The 18,559-nt window shown below is 40.9% G+C and overlaps 2 protein-coding genes across 3 annotated transcripts; one reads left to right on the top strand and one right to left on the bottom strand.

Moving 5' to 3' along the window:
* Positions 1-2,776: 2,776 nt before the first annotated feature.
* On the bottom strand, positions 2,777-6,445 carry LOC133914178 (uncharacterized). The gene is made up of 15 exons (XM_062357316.1): positions 6,197-6,445; positions 5,991-6,099; positions 5,780-5,844; positions 5,608-5,646; positions 5,342-5,438; positions 5,144-5,240; positions 4,964-5,030; positions 4,804-4,880; positions 4,595-4,673; positions 4,293-4,372; positions 4,126-4,210; positions 3,950-4,018; positions 3,804-3,871; positions 3,669-3,717; positions 2,777-3,567 (listed from the first exon to the last, which is right to left on the bottom strand). Exons 1-15 carry the CDS (start codon positions 6,401-6,403, stop codon positions 3,184-3,186), a joined length of 1,572 nt encoding a protein of 523 aa, XP_062213300.1. The 5' UTR covers positions 6,404-6,445; the 3' UTR covers positions 2,777-3,183.
* A 1,835-nt stretch (positions 6,446-8,280) lies between these two features.
* On the top strand, positions 8,281-17,671 carry LOC133915663 (pescadillo homolog). Of its 2 annotated transcripts, none has more exons than XM_062358900.1 (14): positions 8,281-8,419; positions 8,509-8,594; positions 8,951-9,079; positions 12,306-12,425; positions 12,512-12,637; positions 13,102-13,186; positions 13,290-13,400; positions 14,043-14,133; positions 14,275-14,564; positions 14,678-14,785; positions 15,806-15,927; positions 16,388-16,598; positions 16,703-16,930; positions 17,341-17,671. In XM_062358900.1, exons 1-14 carry the CDS (start codon positions 8,396-8,398, stop codon positions 17,428-17,430), a joined length of 1,821 nt encoding a protein of 606 aa, XP_062214884.1. In that variant the 5' UTR covers positions 8,281-8,395; the 3' UTR covers positions 17,431-17,671. The 2 variants fall into 2 exon arrangements, with proteins under 2 accessions (XP_062214884.1, XP_062214883.1); XM_062358899.1 differs by having other exon boundaries at positions 14,043-14,136; positions 14,278-14,564.
* Positions 17,672-18,559: the final 888 nt, after the last annotated feature.

Here is an 18,559-nt window from a genome sequence, read left to right as displayed (position 1 = left end):
AGCATGCGTTATATTCGAATTCATATTTACCGGAGTTTGGTAGAGTTAAACACCCAGATAGAGCATGACGTTAGCAGATGGAATCATGCACGACCTCCCTTCCCTTGTACCACTATTGTCGTGCAATGCGTGCAGCCAATTTCATAAGAATAAGAATTTTTAACACCAATGTACACGAAAGTGCTTAAATTTCTCACAATACAAATTGGCTTTAGTATGTGTAAACAATCTCCTTACATTGTACTTTCATAGATTCTTGTCAACATACTCCACAATTAAACATTTTCAATTAGAAGTGTAACAGCGCAGATATATTGTTATGCATTGTTTCAATAGCTACATTTTGTCTTCTTCGTATCTCATAAACAAGATTCAGATTTGTTTTAAAATTTTGCATAAATATATACCACGGCCTTGTGTATAGCTAAAGTGTTTTGAGAATGTCTGAACGTTTCCATCCGAAAGAGTTTACATGGTTTAAAAAACTTAGCTAGTATTCTTAAGATATACTCCCTCTCGTAACAAAAAATCATTTTAACTTGCGTGCAGTCAATATGTTTAAATTTTAACCATCGATATCTTTAAACGTTTCGATTAAACTTTTGAAAACTGTATAACTAGATTTGCCTTAAAAGGTTGTTTAAATATTATAACTTTGCTAATATATTTTACATGCATTGTATACTAGCAATTGATTGTCAAACTGGTGTATTATTGACTATATCGATATCCAAAACATACTCTTTTACGACACAGGAGTGTATGTGTTAGAGAGATATATTACTTTGTGTATTATCCTCAGACTAAAAGGGGCTTCTTGTATATTGTCCCGTATATATGTGTATATATTCTGGCCCAGGGACTCCAGGGAATACAAGTTCCTATTCCTAACATGGTATATGGAGACAAAAATTAGGGTTAGGGTTCCTCCTCTCGCATGTTGCAGCTTCACGCTTCTTCTTCTCCCGTAGTCGCCAGTCCAGATCTGCTCGGCGTAGCCCCAATCCGACCGGAGCCCCTCCGCCGGATCTCTGCTCGGTGCAGACTTCCCTCCCTCTGCTGCTGCCGCTCCTGACGCTCTCGGAGTCGGGCTTGCATCGGGATCTCGCCAGGACACGTCATCGCAGCTTAGGTTCATCACGCCTCTGTTAGATTCGGCGGTGCTACCGTCTGTCCGCTGCCGATCATCGGGCTCGACGCGCATCATCCCGCTGTTGCCCGGCTCTACTTGACGCCGTTGGTCGGAGTCGTTTCGCCGACTTCCGCCCTTCGTCCCCAAGGCTACGCTGGCCAGCTTCACCCCAGCTTGGCTCTACCCCGCACCGTCCGAATCTACCATTGCTCTCCGCCTTCACCACGTCGTCGCTCGCTGGACCTCTCCGCCAGCCGCTCGCCTCTCTCTCGATCGGGCTGAGCCGGACTCGTTATAAGGAGATCGAGTCTGGTCTGAGTTGGTAAAAAAAAAAGAAGAGAAAAAAAATATACAGCAGCTCGCCGCTTTTCCTTGCGCTCTTGTTGTCGACCGCTGTTTTTATTTGCACTCTCGTTGTCGTTCGTTGCTACTCGCTATTGCTTGTCACTACCTTTGCGCTCTCGTCGTCGAATGCCACTTCTACTTTGCGCTCTCACCGTCGTTCGTCATCTCTTCATGATGTCGTCGAACACCGTTTTAGTTCCTCGATGCTCAATGATCTTTGATGGTGCTAATTACTGGGACTTCGTGCAATATATGCGCGTTCACATGCGCGACCTTCGTTTTTGGGGTGTTCTCTGTGGCAACGTTCCTTGTCCACCTTCCCTAGAGCCTCCAACGGAACCCGTGCAGCCGACTACTGACAAAATAGATAAGACAACTATTGATATCGCTACAATTGCTTATGAGAAGGCCATATCTGCCTATTCAAAAGCTTTGGAGCTGTATCATGAACAATTGTCTGACATTGCTCAGTGGATTGATGATGATACTCGTGCTACATCTATTCTGATTGCTAGTATGGAACACATGTTTTCTTTTGAGATTGTTGGATTCTTTACTGCCTTTTAGATGTGGACTTACCTTTGTCAGATCTATTAGTCGTCAAAGGATGCTTTCTATTTGACTGTTGTTCACCAGGAATAGTCTCTTCAGTAGGATGATACCACAGTTGATGCTTTTTATGCTCAGATGACAAATATGTGGCGTCAGTTGGACTATCTTTCTATTGCTGGTTACCTCTCTTGGTAGTGCTGTTTGGATCTACGTGCTGAGTGTGACTTTCGACACCTATACGAGTTCCTAACTCGCATTCATATGAAGTTTGAGTAGCATCAGATTCAACTGCTTGCTTGACATCTAGTCTCACGCTTGTGGAGCCTCTTAAGATGCACCTTTTTCCTTCCTATGGATTGATGCTGGGGTGCGGAAGAGCCCAATGAACACCCCAGGCTGTCTGTGGACATCCGTAGTCACAAGAGACAGGAGCGAGGATCAAGACACTTTTCAGTGTACAGAAGTCAAGCCATGTCAAATTGTCAGGCGTAGACCAGAACCGATTACTGTTTTCAAATTTCAGCTGCATCGGGATAGAAAATACTCCAAGTTGTGGCCATTTAATTGAGCCGGGAGTCAAGCCATGTTAATTGATTCTGACGTCGCAAGAATATTATATATAGTCTATGATGATTGTTTGTAGATTTAAGCTGACCAATCTTCATTTATCTCGGCCTTCACATAGACAAAGGTGTGTGCACAACACATGGACACATTGATGAAGGTACAGCGAGCATCACCAGACAACTTTGCTGCATGCAATATATTACTTATAATGTACTGACAGATAGATAAATCGAAGTATTTCTTCAGTTCTGTTAGACTGAGCTCAATGGAAAAAAAGAAAAAGGAATACAAAGAGAAAAGGAGGATGGTTCTATAGCAATATATTATGTACAACCGCGTTTCAAAAGATCAATGCGAGGTAAACCACAGCAACTCCACAGAAGAATTTTCCCAAAATGTGCAGCTCTCTTCACAACTGATACTTAATCCTGCCAAGGGAAGGGGATTGCATGAATTGCTGTGATCATCTAACACGTATGAGCAGTGTAATTTCAGGCAAGAAAATCCCACCATAAGTTAAGAAAACCCAAGTCCTCAAGGCCGCTAGGACTTCTTGATACCAGTTAGCTGTCAGAATGTGTCAAGGTTCATGATGTACTACTGGCGAAGTAGTCCCGAATTGTTCTCCTTTTCAGCGAAGGAGGCGGGCTTAGAACTGAAGAGGGGCTGTTCATTGGAGCTTCCGGGCTCTTCCTCACATCAAAGGCCTCCTCCTGAAACAATGCAAATGGTCTCTTCTTCGCAGATTCTGGAGTGCCAAAGTCTAGTGCTCTGGGTTGAAGGGGAGAGTGGGTGCCACTTGGCGATTCACCATCAACACTGGTGCAGGCAACCGCGTCTCTTGAAGTAGTAGCTCGCTCATGCGTAGCAGACCTTCGGTACTCGGTGTTTGGCACAGTTATCCGCTTACGGATTACTGTTGGTGAGCTTACGTTGGTGCAATCCATTTTCTTGGTACCCCATACACGAACCTGGTACATACGGGTATAGAGTTATCATTGTTTCAATTTATTTCATGTCCCTCCCTAGTACATGACAAGAAAAAACTGCAGGTCTAACCAAATAAACTCACCGTGGAATCATCAGAAGATGTTACTATCTTTCCAACCTCAGATACACACCTGAAAACGGGAAATTTACAATGCAACATGAGGATTAGATTGTCAATGAGGGTTTAACAAAAGTTATCACTCTTTATAGACCGTACCAGTCAACTGAAGTGACTTCACCTTCATGGCCTTCTAAAACTATGGGGCTACTTTCAGGTTGATCCACCTATGTCAATGGAAAAGTATTGGCAAGAATAGAATGAATAGAATGTAAGACAGCAGATCATGAACAGGCAACAAGTACCTGCCACAAGTATACATTTCCATCACTCGAACCACCAAGCATGTGAGTTCCATCAGGGCTAATAGCAGACTGCATAGGACAACATTTAGGTGTTACAGAACATAAATCAAAGAAACTAAACATATGCAGCTTTTTAAAACTTTTTCAAGGAAGAGTCAAACCAGATGATTACTCACTTTGACAAAGAAAGACTCAATTTTGCTGCCAGTGAAAATCTTGATTGGGCCCTTGTTCACATGGAGAACACTGTATAAATAGATCCTGAAAGACTCACATAGTCAAAAGCAGTCTTCACCGATGACATGAAAACTATGCAGTACAGTCTGATGAAGTCCAATTTTACCTGTTATCCATGCATGACGCAGCAATGTATGCACCATGTGAGTCTTGAGATAGGCAAGAGATTCCATGTTTCACACCCTCCTACAGAAACAAAGGACCAGTAAGTTCGATCTGACATCGTCTCCAAATTTAGACAAGACATCATTTTGTAGCTATTGCTCCAAAACTGGCATCCATGGTTATACTCTTAAGCACTCAACTTTATGAATGTATATTGGTGAATGTATATTGATAGCTATTGTCTCCAAGTTACTATCTCTGTGCTACTAATGAATCATTCTTTAAGAGTGAACAACAGCTTACCAAATGTTGTGTCCCTGCTTGAGAGTTTTTGCTGGAGACAGGCACTTTAAGGTTTCGTGTGTCCCATATTTTCACAACACTGGCAGAAAAACTAAATGTTAATGGTTCTACAAAGTGACATCATAGCAATACATTAGAAGCAATATACAAACTATGAAACTGGGTAATGAATTGTAAATGCAGGATAAAAAGATGAGAGAACGGCTTACTTGTCTGATGCTCCAGAAGTAGCAATGGAGACATCGTCTTTCAGATAAAGAACTGATGTGATGCTTGTTGAAGCGGCCTAAATATCACCAATATCAGCAAATGAACGTTAGGGGATATATGGTCATCCCAAGCAAAGATTATGTCATGTAGATTTAATACCTTTGCTCGAGACCTTGTTCGGCTCCTTTGGATTGGACTGTGGGCTTCTCTGACAACAGCAGAAGACCTAGCATGTGACACGTTTTATGTTCAGTGAAACATGCTACATTGCTACCAACATTCATGATCAATGTGGATTTATTAGATAAGGGAGCATTTAGTAGCAATAGGCCAACATACATAAGGCATTGTTCACCATGGCTACTTGAAGATTTAGGGTTACATCTTAAATCCCAAAGAGCAAATGAACCGTCCCTTGAACCGGAAACAATAAGCTCTGCAAAGAAAATAAACTATTTGAACAGGAGTTTCTGACACGACTTAGGAGGATAAATGTGTCAAATTATACATAGTAGATTCAGGCTAGATAATACTAACCAGGATTTGAAGAATGGCATGACAGCGACTTCACACTTCCAGTGTGTCCTGACAAGACACCAATGCATTTCCTATTTCCCACGCTCCATATCCTCACCTGATACAGAACAAACAATCATAGTGATTTTGCAGAACGAAGCAACGAGTTCATTGGTACATGATATCCTAAACAGTTTTTTTTTTTTTTTGAAACGGAAAAACTGGCAGGAGGTCTGCCAGGCTTTCTATTACTAAACAGTTTGTTTTGATCGTGTTGCATTACTTACAGTTTGATCGCCCGATGCAGTCATTATTTGGGATCCCTCCTACATAAGTAACACATAAGATTGCAACTTAGTCAGAGACGTACATATACTGCTGAGACTTAACCTATGGATTGGGTTTTATACTATAGGATTCCTTCGGCCTATTTCAACCATTGCAAGTAAGTGAAGGTACCTTAATCCAGCACACATCAAAGATTGCATTGTTGTGGGCAACCCAATCGAACACCCTCGTTTCAGCTGCAAGAAGAGCAGGATGTCAGATTGAGATAGATTGCACAGGGCACCCAACATAAGCCTCAAAATACCCAAATCTTCAACCATATAGGGAGCACATCAGATCGAATTGGGAGTGGATGGGGAAAGGTACGGAGCTCGGAACCGACCTGACTTCTCTAGAGATGACGAGCTGGACGGGAGGCGCCGGCGGGTGTCATAGAGACTGACGTAGCCATCCTCGTCGGCGACCGCCAGGAACTGAGATGTCTTCGCGGTCTGGAGAAACGGCAGGGCTCATCAAACGATTGGTCTTCACAAGCAGGATTTAACAATGCAAACCACGCGAAATGGCGGAGGGATCCGGGTTCCGAACCTTGCCGAAGGAGACGGCGAAGGGGATGGCGGGGTCGCCGGAGTGCTCGACGGATATGACCCCGCCGCCGCGGCCCCCGGGGTCGGAGGAGAGGTCGGCGAGGTACGGTAGCCGCGCCGCGCCGCGGGAGGAGGCCCCGGCACCGCCGAGCTCCCGGGTCAGGAGGCCGCCGAAGAAGGACGCGGAGGTGCGCCGCCGCATCACCATGTGTGTGTGTGTGTGTGTGTGTGTGAGAGAGAGAGAGAGAGAGAGAGAGAGAGAGAGAGAGAGCGAACGATGAGGGGGCAGGCGGCGCAGGCCGCGGGCGGGAGGCGTTTAATGGAGGAGGTTTTGCTCCTCGCGCGGAGGCGCTGGCGGGAAGAGTTTTTCGTAATCGCGCCGAGCGAAAAGGAGAAGCCGCGAAAGCTGCATCCGCGCTGGGGTGTTGGCTGCTGGATTTCCCTTGGACGCAATTGGATATTTGGGGTTCACCGCTTCATCGTACCATCTCAGGTTCTCAATTTGGGCACGTTTGAAGACGCGGATCGTTGCGGGTTTGGCATAGATCCTGGCCCATCGGCCGTGATTAATGATGGGCCGAGAGACAATGAAAATTTGCAACATTTTCGAGCATGCACTTAGGGTCGTAAAAATGAGCGTTTTAACTTTTAAGGGTATGTTCATATTCGTAAGTGTACGCTATACTTTAAAAAACACATAGGCTTCCAAATCTAAACCTTGATTTAGTAGCCAGCTCCTTAGGTTATCTTCAACGGAGATGGCATTTTTATCTTTTCGAGTACTACAGTAGAATATGATTCGATTTTAACCAGTAAATCATCTCTAACAGAGTTTGCAAACCGTATTTTTCTCTTGCTACAGTAAAGCGGGATGGATGAGGGACACGGCAAATTTGCAGTCAGAAAATGACTCCCGCAACACTGTTCTCAGTGTATACGTGTGGGTTCAAAAGGAGAAATAGAGTAATAGAAGGTAGGAAGTATAGTGTCTGTTGAAGATGAAAAAAATAGATGATACTGTAATAGTGATAGAGAATACTATAATAATGAATGAATATTTAGATTTCTTATTGAAGATTGCCTTAGCTATTTTTGGAGCGAGCTTGTCATCGTCGGATCCTGCATTTTGGCAGTATAGGTGCCTGACTTTGTTATATCCCAGTTGTTGGTGATTTAGAATGAGTTATTGGTTAAAAGAATTCCTTTCCATAAAAAACTAAACCTTAATAGGTTGTTGACAGCGTGAACATCGATTGCTTTGAACATCCATAAAAAAAGATTTGTTCACCGCTCAACTGTTTTAAATATATGTCATCGGTTGGTTCATCTTTGAGAAATCACATCGCAACTGTTTCCGAAGACACCTACACGGTTACAATTGACCTCATAAAATCCAATAATTAAGCAACAAGGTTCAAAGAGATTTTTTTTTAAACGCCGGGACCCTTTTTCCGGAGGTTTTTTTAGCTTTTGACGGGATGTAAATCACGTGCAGCCCCATGGCTCGAACGTGGGTGACTCGGTAGGGAAGCTCCTTGCTCCCCTGTCACTGTCAGCCAAGCTAAAGCTCGATACAGGTTAAAAAGAACTTAATGCAAAGTGGACATATGATTTAGCCAATTTTTTAGTCGGTGTATAGTACATATGACTGACTCGTAATTATAAATCTAATTAAGTCGTAAGTTGTATAACTTACTTATAATTAGTGGATCAATAATACGCATATATAACTAAGTTGATATATACTCAAAATAAGTTGTAAGTGATTCTAACGGGCTTCCGAGATAGAAATTGTCCAACTCCAAATAGTTTCATTCTTTAGTTTTGCGACTATATGTCATTTACGTGCAAACGTTGCAGATTATGTACTTTTTAGAAAGATATATATTGATCGTGGAGTAATTCATAATCTTTGGTGTAAAATGACTGCATTATTTAATAGTGTTTTTACCTTTTTATCATCCATTGAAGTGTAAGTTTGAGCTAAATTTGCTATTCATTTGATTACTTCGTACAAATAGAAAAAAACTTGCGAGGAGACTCCTTCGAGGCCGACATCTTTTAGCAAAACACCACTCCTTCCAGGCTTCCAGCTCAAGCAGCCGCCCCGCTGCCATATAAAAGCAAAACCCTAAAACCAACCCCTTCATATCCGTTCCCCTCCTCCCCCTTACCCGCCCGAAGAGCGACCGCCGCCGCCATGCCGAAGCACTACCGCCCTCCGGTAATCCTCCCTCCCCCTTCCTCCTTCTCCAAGGGCCTTCTCTTTGTTGCCCGCAGGGTCTCTTATGTGCCGTTCTTGTCGTGCTTTAGGGCAAGAAGAAGGAGGGGAACGCGGCGAAGTACATCACGAGGACCAAGGCGGTGAACTACCTGCAGATTAGCCTCGCAACATTCAGGTTCCTATATTATCTCCGGATTAGTACTTTTTTATTACCGACAAGTGGTCATTGGGGAACGTCTACCGCGTCCAATTTTGGATGAACTTTTGGCGATGCTGATGTTAACCAGTTATGCTGGAACTGGAAAATTTGCACATTGTTTGTGGCAGTTAAAACCGTCCGGTAAGCTACTTCGTTCGGTTTGTTGTGTCCTATATGGCTTATTTGTAACGAGTAACTTGATATGCTAATGGAGTCACTGTGTTCTGTATGAACTGTGTGCAATTAGTAACTTAACATTGTAGTTTGAAGGGCAAATTGAATTCTCAAAAAGTCTGCAAAGAATTGTATTGAAATTTTCCTATTTATTGCAGGAAGCTATGCATACTCAAGGGGGTCTTTCCGCGGCAGCCGAAGAAGAAGGTGGAAGGGAACCACAAGACCTACTACCACATGAAGGATATCGTCTTCCTGCTTCATGACCCTTTGATTGAAAAGTTCAGGTACTTTTCCTGCCAAATATTTTTGTAGTGGCCACTATTCGGGGCAAGTACAGAGGGAGTCACTGACTTAGAGGCAGGGTTTGAAAATGCGCGAATATCAATCGATATTTGACGATTCGAGCCGTATCGCATTCACAAACCGACCAGTTTTTGAAATTTGAATTCAAAAATATAAAAAATAAATAAATAGTTCACAAAAATTTCTAAAAATACTAGAGACAATTCTAAGACCTTATGTGAAAAAAAAATCAAAATAATGTCGTTTGCATCATATTTTATACAGAGGAAGTTTGAAAAAAAGAAAAATACAGAAATAGGCCGTATGAGTAGGATGATTTGGCCCATCACGTTAAGTAAAAGCTTAACATGCAAACACATTTTTCTTGTGTAGGGTGTATCTTACGAAGATCTTTAAAAATTGTTTCACTTCATTTAGAGTTTTATTAATTTCTCCATGATTTTTACAAAGTTCACAAGCATAAAGTTAACATGTTAAAAAACAGCACTGTAATTAACTTTTACATGTCCACCATTATTTTTCCTACATAAAGCATAGTATAAGTAAACTAATAAAAGTGATTTCACAAATTTTGGAGGTGTGAATCGGTTAGTTATGAATTAATCTAGTTGCAACACATTTATACAATCCCGCGTGTTACAATAACTATTTCATGAGTTCATGTATTTTTAAAAGACATAGGATCATGTAAGAAGACTAAAAAAATTGGTTTCATGATTTTTGGATTAGCAAATAATTAACTATGCATTTAACTAGGTTTAGCAAATACATTTTCTCATAGAAAACATTCAACTTTTTCATGAGTATAAATACTTTTATCATGTAGATCATGTTACAAGGAAAGAAACAAAATTTATTTCACTTGATTTGAAGCTCAGATGAATTAGTTATTGATTTTACAAGGTTGAGCTGTTTTTTGTTGTTTTGTTGAACTTCACTGAAATGCGAAGAATGTGTTCGGTTTTCGAAGAAATTCGAGCGGTTTTCAAAGAATTCAGAATTTGATCGAATATCGACGAAACCGATTGCATTTCAAGAGTCCAATTCAAGCGGATTTTGCCTCGGTCAATCGGGTTTGACCGCACGAATTCATTCGATTTTTCAAAATTTTGCTTGAATTTCTTGATATTCGTGAATATCAATGATTTCCCAATTAGAATAGGACTGCACAAAGGGTCAGCTTTGAGCCCTTATCTTTTTGCTTTGGTGATGGATGAGGTCACAAGGGATATACAAGGTGATATCCCATGGTGTATGCTCTTTGCAGATGATGTGGTGCTAGTCGACGATAGTCGGACGGGGGTAAATGGAAAGTTGGAGCTGTGGAGACAGATCTTGGAGTTGAAGGGTTTTAGGCTTAGTAGAACTAAAACTGAGTACATGAGGTGCGATTTTAGTACTACTAGGCACGAGGAGGATGAGGTTTGCCTTGACGGGCAGGTGATACCTCAGAAGGATACCTTTCGATATTTAGGGTCGATGCTGCAGAAGGATGGTGAAATCGATGAAGATGTGAGCCATCGAATCAAAGCCGGATGGATGAAGTGGCGCCAAGCTTCCGGCGTCCTCTGTGACAAGAGAGTACCACAGAAGCTAAAAGGCAGGTTCTATAGGACGGCAATTAGACCTGCGATGTTGTATGGCGCAGAATGTTGGCCAACTAAAAGGCGACATGTCCAACGGTTGAGTGTAGTGGAGATGCGCATGCTAAGATGGATGTGTGGCCACACAAGAAAGGATCGGGTTCGGAATGATGACATACGTGATAGAGTTGGTGTAGCACCAATTGAAGAGAAGCTTGTCCAACATTGTTTGAGATGGTTTGTGCATATACAACGCAGGCCCTCAGAAGCGCCTGTACATAGCGGAAGAATAAAGCGTGCGGATAATGTCAAGAGAGGTCGAGGTAGACCAAACTTGACATGGGAGGAGTCTGTAAAGAGGGATCTGAAAGACTGGAATATCACCAAAGAACTAGCCATGGACAGGGGTGCGTGGAAGTTAGCTATCCACGTGCCAGAGCCATGACTAGACTTGCAAGATCTTATGGGTTTCATCTTTAGCCTACCCCAACTTGTTTGGGACTGAAAGGCTTTGTTGTTGTTGTTGTTGTCGTGAATATCGGTAATTTGAGGGGGTCGCATTTCGGTGCTCGATCGCATTTGTGGACCTGCTTCGAGGATGTGTTAGTTTTCTTAATTGCTTATTGCTCTGTTTATTGTTTGGGGAATATAGTGTTCCATGAATACATTTTGATATGAATGTTCAATTTGATAAGGGATGTTATGTCCGTTAACAAAGAACACGGTGATAGGTGTTCTGAAATTCCATTAGGGATTGCTTGGATAGTTGGGTTTACAAAAAACTGTTTTTCACTAAATCAACTTTGTAATTGACTGCCAAAAACTTGTTTATTTAGATTAGGATGAAACGTGGTTAAGGATTTCTTGTTTCCCCGAAACTGAAAATAGTGAGTTTTATGAAAAAAAACATAATCCATTGTTTTTTACAGAAAAACTGGATAAGGTATAGATAAAACCCACGTTCAACCAAACAAGATGTCCACTAGTCAAGATCTTAACTGACAAATTAAAACTGAATTTTCTATACAGTGAAGCAGAAGCTGATCCCTAAAATGTCTAATCTAACAACCACTTATTGATACTAGTTAACCTGGATCTGCATTTCTTCGGGTTTAATCATCAAGAACATCTTATCTTTTTTGAACAGGATATTTGTGCATGAGGGATGTTTTCTTATTTTTCGATTCAATTGCTGATGTGGGGGTGAAAAATATATTTCCAACGGCAAGAAAAAATTGTAAAAACACAGTGTTGCCGTGTTGGCAAACAAAGGCCATTTGCTGTGCAGTGTAGACTCTTGTGCATAGTGCTGCATCAATAATATTTTGGTATCCTTGTAAGAGTAGTAGCCTCTTGGTTCCTTGTTTGTTGGTTATGAAAATATTGCTGCATGATTGTGAGACAGACTAGTGGCCTCTTAGTTACTTGGCTGTTTATGATATAAATCTTGGGGTGTAGGTGCTCTGTGTGATTAATTACAACCTTATAATTTCACTGCTTTCAAGCTGTGTTTATTATCTCAGGGAGATTAGAGTGTGTGAATAAGACCATGCTAAGAATCCTTGTTTTTCTGATGTCTCATATACTTCCTTCTTAATGATATTTTTATTACATTTGATTTCAGGGAAATCAAGGTCCACAGAAAGAAGGTTAAGAAGGCTGTTGCTAAGAAAAACAAGGATCTTGCAGACAGATTGTTGAATCGACCACCAACTTACAAGCTTGATAGGCTTATCCTTGAAAGGTACCAAGTGAACGAAAAATGATTCTTTTGGAGTTCATTGAGTATTCTCTCTACGTAGCATTTACTGTTTTTTCTTTATTGAACAGATATCCGACGTTTGTTGATGCTCTTCGAGACTTGGATGATTGCCTTACAATGGTGCATCTGTTTGCGGCATTACCTGCTGTTGATGGTGAGCGTGTTGAAGTCAAACGAATCCATAACTGCCGCAGGTATGCTTTGTGTAAGATTATGAAATTTACTTTCTCAGTCTGAGACACACGATAACACCCCCTCACCCTCTCCCAAAAGAAGATAAAATAAAATGAAAAACCCAGGGTGTACATGTTATTTCCCAGTGCACTAGGTGACCTTGCTCTGATTTTTCCTTCCTTCATTGTCATTATGTCTATTGCTGTATCTTGTGATGCAGCAATTAAAGGCGGCAAAAAGAATGATGCTTTGCAAGTAATCGGTGAATTTTATGTTGATATACAAATATATTCTTCTCTTTAATATCCTATGGTAACCTTCAAACCTGCATGTAGTCTGCGAATTGCTAATTTACGGTCCTCAAAGGCCCAAACTGAAATCCCGTTTTTATGAAATGGAAAGAATAGCTGGTGCTTTGGTCATTTACTATTTCTTATATGAAGAAGCCATTCCAATTTTTATTTATTTGGAGAAATTTTTATAGGTTAAGCCATGAATGGCAAGCATACATATCCCGTACTCATTCTCTGAGGAAGACATTTATTTCTGTGAAGGGCATATATTACCAGGTAATTACTTGTGGTGCACTTCTTTTATTAGTGTACCTTGATACCTTTTTTATGTTCTTGCACATGCTATAGTCAAAATTTATGATTCTACCATGTAACTCAGGCTGAAGTTCAAGGACAAAAGATCACCTGGCTAACTCCTCATGCTCTTCAGCAAGTATTAACTGATGATGTTGACTTCAATGTGATGCTCACTTTTTTGGAATTCTACGAGGTAACAACTATGGCGGACTACTCTTTAGTTTCATGCTTTCTGCAACAGTCATTGTAAATTTCAGGCAATTAGTCTGCTTACCAATATGGCAGTGTATTTGATCTGAAGCTCGATGTTGGGTATGTGTTCTGTTTTGTTGCATGAAATGTGGGATTGTCATAGACAAATGGTGCTATGGTTGCTGGTTGGGCTATAAGGCTCTTTTTAACTTCTAATGATGTTGGAATGTTAATTTGCTTGGTATAACTGCAAAGTTGTATAATTTCAATGCAAGGCGGAGAAGTGTGCCCTGTAGCCACTTGCCAAAGACACAATAATGCTATTTTCCTACTTGCATTACCTCTGTAGTGTTGAGCAATTCACCCCTAAATCAAGATATCATGTTAGGGTATCCAGTAAGTAATGTAGTGCTTTATAAACTATATAACCAGTATTACATGGTTTTCTGCTGTTATCTGTAGTTCTGTTTTTCTTGAGCACAGTTTCCTAGGCTGGTTATTGGCTTTGACAGTGTACATGTTGGCATTTTCTTGAATGCTCCCTTGGAAGATTGATCACTTTCTGTTGACACAAAACACCAACTTTAACAGTGCTATCTGTAGTGTCCGTTTCAGCTTTCTGACTAGCCTATCCTACCTGCAGACACTTCTAGGATTTGCAAACTTCAAGCTTTATCATTCAATAAATGTAAATTATCCTCCTATTCTGGATTCTCGTTTGGAAGCTTTAGCTGCTGGTATGTGCTGGTGCTTATTGTTATTAATTGTCATTGCCCCTTTTTTTTGATGTATACACTGGTATATCCTTTTTCTCCTTGTTCCTCTAAGTTTCTGTGGACCTTCCTTTTTTCTAATATTTCATCTTACGACTGTACCAGAGCTCTATGCATTGTGCCGATACATGTATGCTGGTTCCGGAAGAGTGATTGGCAATTCAGAATCTGGCAGATTAATTGAGGAAAAAGTGGACGAAAATAGTAAAGCAAGCTCAAAAGCAGATGAGTCTGAACTTAGATTGGCACAGCTTCAGCATCAGCTCCCAACTAATGAACCTGGTGCACTGATGCATCTTGTAGAAGAATCGACTGCTGTTGATGCAGATGATAACGAGACTAAAGAATGCAAAAGTTTATTTAAGAACTTAAAGTTCTACTTGAGTCGTGAGGTAGGTTATTGGAATTTGGCCGTACTGCAAGCCTACAATATTCTGGTGCAGATCAATTGAGTGTGTTGATTTGAATAAACTTTCCTATTTTCATATCCTTTATTCACTTTCAGGTGCCTAGGGAGTCCCTTTTATTTATTATTCCAGCATTTGGAGGAACTGTTTCATGGGAAGGAGAAGGAGCTCCATTTAATGAAGTAGATGAAGACATCACTCACCAGGTTAATTTCATTCGCCATAATTACTACACCAGAGTTCGAATATATTGATGGAGACAAATTGGTGTACCTTTTCTAATATAAAATGCCATACAAAGTACCACTATAGCGATGCCATATTAGTGTACCCATTTCTTTCTTCTCTACAATGCAGTTTATTTTGAGACGTGGTTAACTGTTCATATCTCATAAACCGTAAACAGATTAGTTGGTTCAGATGAAAAGCAGACTAATGAAGCCAAATTGAATGGTCTGTGGCAGGCTGGCAGCTTGTTTTATGCTTGCTACTAACAATATGCCCATCCAAAATAGGACTATGCTGTCACACCCTCACACTATATAGGATTTTTTCTAAGAAATCCATGATACGCCACTGAATAATTACATGATTCACAATGCACCACTCTGCGTGGCTGACATGTCGGTCCTGGGTCGTCAGCGACTATGCTGTCACACCCTCACACTATATAGGATTTTGTCTTAAGAAATCCATGATACGCCACTGAAAAATTACATGATTCACAATGCACCACTCTTTGCGTGGCTGACATGTTGGGCCTGGGTCGTCAGTGACTATGCTGTCACACCCTCACACTATATAGGATTTTTCCTAAGAAATCCATGATACGCAACTGAAAAATTACATGATTCACCACTGAAAAATTACATGATTCACAATGCACCACTCTTTGCGTGGCTGGTATGTCGGGTCTGGGTCGTCAGTGAGACATTAGTGGCATTCAGTGGTATGTAAAGAATTACCCATTTCATTCCTATGAATTTTGAAGCATAATTGAATTTTTGTTCAAGCCAGATACACCATCATTCACTTGCCCTTGTAGAATATGCACCTGTTATGACTATATTGTTCCATCAGGCATACTTTTGAGTTTTCATTTATTCCGTGTTGTTCTTTTATTAATTTTGAGTTACAAAGTTGCTTGGTGTTTATTTGTTTGGTTTCTTTGACTGGAATTCTCAATTTAGTGATTTACTCAGTCTATCACTTCTGTTATAATGCAGATTGTTGATAGGCCAACACAAAGCCATGTTTTCCTTTCTAGGCAGTATGTTCAACCACAGTGGATATATGATTGTGTAAATGCTCGCATCATATTGCCGACAGAAGGTTATTTTGTTGGAAGGTATATCACATGGGATATGTTTGATATCTTCTATTTTACCACTGCCCAATGTGGATGCTGCTAGATATGCTAGATTTTGTAACTGCTTATGTTGTACTGTAGAATATCTTCTCTCCGATCAAGTTATGAAGACAATCTTTACTTAGTGACAATTGTTTTTAACATGTAGGAAACATGGTTACAAAATTGCCAACTCCTGCTACTCTTGCTGCTGCTAGTTACTACCCTCCAGTGCTACTGATAGAACTTGCTAGTAGTTGCTACAGCTAATATTTACTAGTTGACAGCGCTACTGCTAATATTTGGCACTGCTAGTACAACTATACCACATGTTGCTGCCACAATATATAGTTACATTTCCATCATTGGCTACAGACCGTGAATTATACTGTGCAATAATGTAGAAAACTAATTATTCTTAGGTTAGTACATCATGTATTTTTAATTCCTCATGTTGCAGAGTACCTCCCCCGCATTTGTCTCCTTTTGTGGACAATGATGCAGAGGGTTACATTCCCGAGTATGCAGAGACAATAAACAGGCTGCAAGCTGCTGCTCGCAATGAGGTCTTGCCTCTGCCAGGTATAGGTGATGAAGATCTGGATAATTCGTTGGTAGCAGCAATCATTGATCGAACAGAGTCTAACGAAGCTGCTGAAAAGAAGAGGAAGGTGGGCTGTGTTCCATTTCAGTCTAATTAGTCTCTAGTGCTGCTGTCTTTTCTTGTATTGAACATTTTTTTTTTGTAATGCTTTCTGCCTTTACTTTTTCATAGTTGGACATGCTAGAGAAGCAATACCATGACGAGCTGAAGATGGAATATGAGGGCATTACTTTCTCTAATCTGTCAAATAAGAGAGCAGATAACTCACCAGATGCCATGGACAAAGATGATACTCAGTCAGATCACGTGGATGCTAATAAACAAGCCGAGAAGGATGCTGCTGACATTTCTAAGGCTCTCATGTCTCGCAAGACGAGAGGCCTTGTTAAAGCAATTGAGGTATGTGTACTCCATCTTATTCTATACGCGCCACTGTTAATGGCTTGCTTCACGGGACTATGGTTTCTCAGTCCTATGATCATGTTCCTCCAATAGAAATTTTTGCAATTAACTGAAGTGGTTATGATGCATGATATGGCCCTGTTTTTATGGGTCCAAAATTGTGGTTTCACCCATTGCGAAAACTTCCCTCCCTATTATGAAGTACTGTGCATAATCCTCGACCCATATTAGGAAAACTTTATCATTGACTTGGTATTAATATTACTAGCCTCTGGTATTAATGTTACTTCCAATCATTAGTTGCCAAAATTCCATCATAGGTTACTAGCCTTATGCAATCTATCGCCTTAGTCTGTTACTTCAAATGATGGTAAAGATGCTGATTCTGGTGCTTCTGCTAATCACAGATTGGCAAGGAAAGGAAAAAAGATAAAGTCGAACTACTCAAGAAAAGAAAAAAAGATGCTGATTCTGGTGCTTCTGCTAAGCGACGCTGACGCTCCGAGTTCCTCAGCGTCGTCCGTCTGTTTGGACCTGCTATCAGCCCTGGTGTAGCATGATGCGTGGTTGCCTTCTGATATCTATGCTGTTCAAGATAGGCTTTATGGATGTACCAAGATACTTAAATAGAAAGTTTTGATCTATTTTACTAAGCATGCAGGGTCGTTATTGTTAAGTCTGGATGTTTTCATCTTCGTTGAAAGGTGCAAGAATTCTTAGTAAAGATATTTTGCCGAATGGTTCTTCCTGCTTTTCAGGGTCTGCGTGCGCTAAATCATCGGCTTCATGTCTTGTCAGTAAAATGCCAAAGGCTACTTGTACATGTGTTTACAAATTTTCGGCGCGAATCGAAGTTCAGAGAAACAGCTTAAGAAAGTATCAACATACGACCAGAGTGATGGCAGTCCTGCCCGTTGGGTCCGGATTTCGGTCTGTTTTTTCGTCTGGACAGAGCGGGTCGGCTGTGGGTCTGTTTTTTCGCCCATGGGTCTACCCAAAACTAGGCATATATTCAGCCCAATAGCCCACCTATCCTTGTCTATCCTTAACCCTTGTCTCTGTTCACCCAACCCCACACCCCCCTGACGCACGCACCCACCACGACACGGACGGAGATCCTCTGATTTCATTCCGCTGCGAGTGTAAGTGCATGGATAAGATTCATCGTAAAATCAGTACAATATTCTTATGAAGAGGCCATTGCTACAATATCCGGCTGCAGATTATTGTCTCCTTTTTTCAGCTATGAATAATATTTCTAAACTAAGTCAAATATTGTTTTAATAATTCAGCTGCCTGTAACCTTCAAAACATGATTGTGATCCCGCGAGATACTATAATAATGCCATTAAGTTACTCACAGCTTGGTCATTACTTGACCATTGCTTTTGATGTTCAATGAACCTGTAGAATGTAAAGTTGCAACCACAGGATGTTTACATTTAATAAATAGGTTCCTTTATTTTGTTTCTATAAGTTCTGTCTAAATTGTGAATTGAAGCATGCCGCTTACGTTTCCAGCAATCAAATTTGATTAGGGGCAAAAAGGTTGTTCTGCAACTACAACATCTGAACTTTGAAGATACTCTGCCAGATGAATAGCAATTTCTTTTCTGTACATGTTAC

The sequence above is a fragment of the Phragmites australis genome, chromosome 4 (assembly GCF_958298935.1).
Source record: "Phragmites australis chromosome 4, lpPhrAust1.1, whole genome shotgun sequence".
Classification (NCBI taxonomy): domain Eukaryota; kingdom Viridiplantae; phylum Streptophyta; class Magnoliopsida; order Poales; family Poaceae; genus Phragmites; species Phragmites australis.
The sequence above is the reverse complement of the archived record's forward strand: the minus strand, read 5'-3'. Positions and strand labels throughout refer to the sequence as shown.

Coding starts and splice junctions, on each gene's coding strand:
- LOC133915663 (XM_062358900.1), top strand. CDS start 8,396: ATGCCGAAGCACTACCGCCCTCCG. Junction 12,426..12,511: donor GATAGGCTTATCCTTGAAAG/GTACCAAGTGAA, acceptor TTTATTGAACAG/ATATCCGACGTTTGTTGATG. Junction 14,786..15,805: donor ATGAAGACATCACTCACCAG/GTTAATTTCATT, acceptor GTTATAATGCAG/ATTGTTGATAGGCCAACACA.
- LOC133914178 (XM_062357316.1), bottom strand. CDS start 6,403: ATGGTGATGCGGCGGCGCACCTCCGCGTCCTTCTTCGGCGGCCTCCTG. Junction 5,845..5,990: donor GTCATCTCTAGAGAAGTCAG/GTCGGTTCCGAG, acceptor CTCTTCTTGCAG/CTGAAACGAGGGTGTTCGAT. Junction 3,718..3,803: donor GAAGTCACTTCAGTTGACTG/GTACGGTCTATA, acceptor TCCCGTTTTCAG/GTGTGTATCTGAGGTTGGAA.